The 6498-nt window shown below is 43.1% G+C and overlaps 1 protein-coding gene across 1 annotated transcript; it reads left to right on the forward strand.

Moving 5' to 3' along the window:
• The first annotated feature begins 4903 nt into the window (after positions 1–4903).
• On the forward strand, positions 4904–5848 carry LOC129554000 (olfactory receptor 52K1-like). Its single transcript, XM_055422660.2, has one exon. It carries the CDS (start codon positions 4904–4906, stop codon positions 5846–5848), a length of 945 nt encoding a protein of 314 aa, XP_055278635.2.
• Positions 5849–6498: the final 650 nt, after the last annotated feature.

The following is a 6498-nucleotide window of genomic DNA, read 5'->3' on the forward strand; positions in this document are numbered from 1 at the left end:
GACAACCTCAATAAGACCTTAGCTAAGTGACCCAGACCTTGTGGAAAAACAAGGTGGAAGCAGGTATAAGACACTGAATTTGAAGGTAGGAAACCGGAGCTGTTCAAGTTTAATCTTTGAGGTTAGTACTTCCCTCCTGTGAGTGCTACTTGCCCTCCTCCTGCCTCAGTCTGGCCCCTCCTCAGTAACAGCTGCTGATACGGTCTAGGGAAAAAAGGAGAAATCGAAAATAAGAAATGGAAGGGACAGATCAGTTACACTTGTTTATTAAGGGTCCAGCAACAATGAGCTCTATCTTTTCAGTGTAGTCCTGTAGATTGAATCTTGGTATAAGAGTCAGAAGATGTGAAATTCAGTCCTTTATCTGCCTCTTATATCCTCCAGGATCACTTGAGGATTCAGTTTCCCATATACATCATCATTCTAGGACCTTCTCAAGTTAAAGGTGTAGCCTACCTACACTGATTTGAATACTCTCCAGATATAGAGCCACATACGCTTTCAGGGGAGACACTGAAATAAATGACACAGGCTTTCTTTTGTCATTTGCTGACATTCTGGCTCTGGAGGCAAAAAACAAGACAATGACAGGTAAGGACTTGACAGAACACTCCTGCCAAGTAGGCTGAAGGGTGATGGAAAAGGGAAGAAACCAGATAAGCACAGTTGTATTGTAAATGACACTAGGTGTATTTTTATGGAATCTGGAAGGAGGGAAGATGATGAACTTATTACACATTTTCAACAGAATGAGAAGCTGTGAGATTGTGGTGTTGTGGGCAAAGAGACTGGAGGACCAGTGATGGTCAATAGGAGCTCCCAGGAAGTGGATCCTCAGGGAGGGGAAACCTATTTGGAACTGGAGAAGCACATTCACTTAGGATAGGGCGACACCATGGAGAAGAGGATATTCTCTCATTCATTCAAGAAATATTAGTGAATTTCTCTATGGGTACTGCAGATGCTGATTGCAGCCATGAAATTAAAAGACGCTTACTCCTTGGAAGGAAAGTTATGACCAACCTAGATAGCATATTAAAAAGCAGAGACATTACTTTGCCAACCAAGGTCCGTCTAGTCAAGGCTATGGTTTTTCCCGTGGCCATGTATGGATGTGAGAGTTGGACTGTGAGGAGGGCTGATCGCCGAAGAATTGATGCTTTTGAACTGTGGTGCTGGAGAAGACTCTTGAGAGTCCCTTGGACTGCAAGGAGATCCAACCAGTCCATTCTAAAGAAGATCGATCCTGGATGTTCATTGGAAGGACTGATGCTAAAGCTGAAACTGCAATACTTTGGCCACCTCATGCGACGACTTGACTCACTGGAAAAGAGTCTGATGCTGGGAGGGATTGGGGGTGGGAGGAGACAGGGATGACAGAGAATGAGATGGCTGGATGGCATCACCGACTTGATGGACATGAGTTTGAGTGAACTCCGGGAGTTGGTGATGGACAGGGAGGCCTGGCATGCTGTGGTTCATGGGGTCACAAAGAGTTGGACACGGCTGAGCGACTGAACTGAACTGAACTGAACCAAGGATATACTGGCAGTAAATGTAAAAACAGCCCCAGAGTCATGGGGCTTCCATGTTGTTGATCCCAGTGCTTAGAGAAAATGCAGATTAGACTTGGAATAGTTTCTAATTAAAAATAGAAAAAAAAATCTTATTCTGACCTAGTTAGCCAAAACTGATGGAAGGTTTTACAGAATTTCCATCTGTGGAGGTGCTTAAGATATATCCAGTAAGACTCACTTTCCATCAGATGGTATATTATCCAGCAGCACAGAGGAGGAAGTTTCTTCATGAAGAGAGTCCTTCATGTATTTGTTTATCTTTTAATGACTACTTTGAAATTGATTTTTAATTGGGGGAAATTGCTTTACAGTGTTATGTTGGTTTCTGCCATATAGCCATACAAATCAGACATAATTATACATGTATCACCTCCCTCTTGAGCCTCCCTCCCCTATGCATTTATTTAAAGAACACCTACTGAGCAACAACCAGGTTCAATAGAGTCTGTGGATACAGAAATGAAGAAGGCAAAATTCTTGTACTAAAAGCATTCACAGTCCAATGAATGCACAGGTAAGTGCATTAGCAACATACATCACTCTCTCCCCGTGTTATTTAATTCAGCCCATTAATGAGTCCTCATTGAAAACACTGAGAAAATCTTCCAGGAGGAGTCTGAGAAGGCTCCACCAAGATGGTGGCAGGATCTTAGCCAGGTGTGGAAACAGGCAGAGGAAAGTATTCCAGATAAATAATGGGAGCTGCAAGCAAGACTGTCCCAGAAAGTGACGCAGATACTTCCCTGTGGCTGAACCTCGGATGAATATTTTTTTAGACGAATGGTAAGAAGTGAGGCTAATTTAGGTAAGACCAAGTTTGTATCCATGTTAAGCAGTTTTAAGGTTTTTTTGTAGTCATGAGATTGCCAGCGGTTTCAGTAGGTCTATCACACTGGTAGATAGATGGAGTGGGGTGGAAAACTACAGGGCGAGCTTTCTAGTGACACTGGCAAGAGATGATGTAACTTTGGGAAGACAAAGGGCATAGGGAGGAGAAGAGCAGCATGAGAGACTTCAGATGGTTCACGGGGCAGCATTATCGAGCAGGGTGTGGCAGAAACTGTATGACTGAAGCACAGGTGAAAGGGGATGAGGCTGAAAAATGAGCAGGGACCAGACGCTGCAGGTACCTGTAAACCAGGGTTGGAGTGTGGATTTCATCCTTAGTGCAGTGGTAATTCCAGGAAGGTCTTAGGCAAGGCCCAGCATAATATAAATTAGCCTTAATAGTCTCTTCATCTCGGAGAAAGCAATGGCAACCCATTTCAGTACTCTTGCCGGGAAAATCCCATGAATGGAGGAGCCTGGTAGACTGCAGTCCATGGGGTCACTAAGAGTCAGACACAACTGAGCGACTTTGCTTTCATTTTTCACTTTCATGCATTGGAGAAGGAAATGGCAACCCACTCCAGTGTTCTTGCCTGGAGAATCCCAGGGACAGGGGAGCCTGGTGAGCTGCCGTCTATGGGCTCACACAGAATCGGACACGACTGAAGCAACTTAGCAGCAGCAGCAGCCTCTTCATCTGTAGTAAGGAGAATGGATTACAGAATGTCCAATATACAGACCACTGAGGCCAGATGTGAGGCTTTTGTAGTCTGTGTGAAGGATGATGGTGATTTAAACAAGAGTGTTGGCGGGAGAAAAGGAAAAGCATAGCGTGTGAAATACATTTTGCAGATTAACAAGATTTACTGATGAACTGGATATGAAGGAAGAGGGAAAGGATTAATGATTGTCTCTAGGGTTCTGAGCTCGATATAGGACAGACAACAGTAATACCTACTGAGATGGACACATCCCGGGGAGGAAATACAGTTACAAGTTATTTGTCTTGTGATGAGAACTTTAAGATCTATTCTTTTAACAACTTTCAAATATATGAGTACTTTTAAAATCTTTATTGAATTTGTTACAATAGTGCTTCTGTTTTATGTTTTGGTTTTTTGGCCACAAGGCATGTGGCATCTTAGCTCTTTGACCAGGAATCAAATCCATACCCCCTGCATTGGAAGGTGAAGTCTTAACGACTGGACCACCAGGGAAGTCCCTATACTATTTTTAACTGAAGTCACCATGTTGCATTTTATATCCCCAGAACTTACTTATATCTGGAAGTTTGTACCTTTTGACCACCTTCAACTACATCCCCAAACCCCACCTCCCAACCACCAATCTGTTTTTATGAGTTTGATTTTTTTTCTTTCTTCTAGGTTCCATGTGTAGGTGATATCATACACTATTTGCTTTTCTTTGTATTACTTGTTTCACTTAGCATGATTCCCTCAATGTCCCTCTGTGTTGTCACAAATGCAGGATTTTCTCCTTTTATATGGCTTAATAGTATTTCATTGTGCATGTATGCCATATTTTATTTATTCTTTCATCCAATGTATTGAGTGTTTTAAAAGATTATCTCAGTTAATCCTCAGAAGAAACTTTATGTAGGAACTGAGAGAAAAGAAAAAGGGACACCGTTCAAAATTTTGGGAAACAAATGATTCTGCATTTTCACAATAAATGATGGTAAAAGCAGGGGAAAGAAGATAAAAAATCCCGGAAAGAAGAACAAAGATGTGAAACCCAAGAAATTCAGAGGCCAATCTTTCAAAAATTGAGTGGAGCATCTCTTCTGAATGTCATGAATTGTAGAAGGAAAAGTAATTGAAGGTAGAAGTATATCAAGATAAAAATTAAATTTGAAAAGAAGGAGAATAATGGGGCTTTTCACATTCTCAAGTTAACTGGAGGTGATGGGACTTTATGGGCCCTAACTGAGATTCTGAGTGTCAAGTAATGACCGATAATATCAATACTTAGAGGAAGCGACTTTTCAGAAAGTGCCAGGCTTAATTATTTGTTATGTATTCAAGCTTGACATTTCAGAAGAGAAACTCCCCTTTGTAATTAGGTTATAGGTTGAGATGGGAGGCAAAGGAAGACAGTGAATGTTTTAGGGTAAGATTTGAATTGAGCAGGTATCTGTGTCCTTTATAAAGCTGCCCTTGGCTACACAAAGACCACAAAAACTCTTCATCCACTCAGTTCTTTTATGAAGGAAGCCTTCTTAGCTCTATTGTGATTTGATGTCCTGACCACTCAATAGTTTTATAAGCATCTTGAGGGCAGAGATGATATATAATGTTCCACAATTCATATTATGATTACTTTGTAATTTCTTTTAAGGTCCAAAAGTAGGGTCAAGGGTTAAGCCTTCCATGTAAATGATAAGAGTTTGAACTTGAACACTATAATCCTGCTGACATTGTGTACTCCCTGGAAGGGCCCTGTGGAAGGAAACCAGAGAAAAAGAATTTCTGTTGGCCATGTCAGCCTCCAATATCACCTCAACTCATCCAGCAGTCTTCCTGTTGATGGGGATCCCAGGCCTGGAGCACTTACATGTCTGGATATCCATTCCATTCTGCTCAGCCTATACACTGGCCCTGCTTGGCAACTGCACCCTCTTCTTCATCATTCAGGCTGATGCAGCCCTCCACGAGCCTATGTACCTCTTTTTGTCCATGTTGGCAGCCATTGATCTGGTCCTTTCTTCTACAACACTTCCCAAAATGCTGGGCATCTTCTGGTTCAGGGATCGAGAGATCAACTTCTATGCCTGTCTGGTCCAGATGTTCTTTCTCCATTCCTTCTCCATCATGGAGTCGGCAGTGCTGCTGGCCATGGCCTTTGACCGCTATGTGGCCATCTGCAAGCCACTGCACTACAGCACCATCCTCACTGGGCCACTTATCACCAGGATCGGCTTGGCCGCTGTGACTCGGGCTGTGACACTAATGACTCCACTCCCCTTCCTGCTCAGACGCTTCCACTACTGCCGAGGTCCAGTGATTGCCCACTGCTACTGTGAGCACATGGCCGTGGTAAGGCTGGCCTGTGGGGACACTCGCTTCAACAACATCTATGGCATTGCTGTGGCCATGTTCATTGTGGTGTTGGACCTGCTCTTTGTTACCTTGTCTTACATCTTCATCCTCCGGGCAGTTCTCCAGCTTGCCTCTCAGGAGGCCCGCTACAAGGCCTTTGGGACCTGTGTGTCCCATATAGGTGCTATTTTAGCCTTCTACACACCTGTTGTCATCTCCTCAGTCATGCATCGGGTAGCTCGCCAGGCTGCTCCACATGTGCACATCCTTCTTGCCAACTTCTATCTGCTCTTCCCACCCATGGTCAATCCCATCATCTATGGGGTCAAGACTAAGCAGATTCGTGAACGAGTCTTAGGACTGTTCCTGAGAAAGGATGTGTAAGTCACAGTGAGGTGCTGGCAGAGATAAGGTGGGACAGGTAGAAAACTGAATAGGGATGAGGGAATGAGGAAGGTAGAGGGTTGCCAGACTTCTGTGTTCCGTTCTTTCCTGGTGAAATGAAAAACGAACTGGTGTCCTAAAACGGAGTCACCAGTCTGATGAGGACTCAAGGTTCCTTGTATTCTGGTAGCCTCTGGACTCAAACTGCTGACTTAGGGAAGACAGCAAAGACCCCACTTTTCTATCAGAGGCAAAGGTCTGACCCACCCTTCTCCCCAACATCACCTAATAACACAGATGTTTTTGAGGTAATTTACTAAGTGGATTTGGTGAATTAAGCCAGTCCAGACTTAGATAAGGATCAGCATTTCATCCAAGGCAGGGATGTTCCTTTAGTCTGACAGCTTATGCTCCATCTCTGCCTAAATATTGGATTGGCCAAAAGGTTCATTTCATTTTTCCCCCCATAAGATGGCTCTAGTAGTATTTAGTTGTCTTTCAGTTCATTTCAAACAGCTTTGTTAGATTGTACAGACAGTTGTCATATCAGCATGCATTTAAAAAAAAAACTTATGGCTACACAAGTAATTTTAATGTTGAAGATGAAAACAACATTTTTGGCATGTTATGCTTTATTTCAAGAAAGGTAA

Source organism: Moschus berezovskii, chromosome 14, assembly GCF_049115385.1.
Source record: "Moschus berezovskii isolate FMDL1 chromosome 14, NW_MosBer_1.0, whole genome shotgun sequence".
NCBI lineage: Eukaryota > Metazoa > Chordata > Mammalia > Artiodactyla > Moschidae > Moschus > Moschus berezovskii.

Bases quoted from the DNA above. Each gene is read 5' to 3' on its own strand.
- LOC129554000 (XM_055422660.2), top strand. From the start codon at position 4,904: ATGTCAGCCTCCAATATCACCTCAACTCATCCAGCAGTCTTCCTGTTG.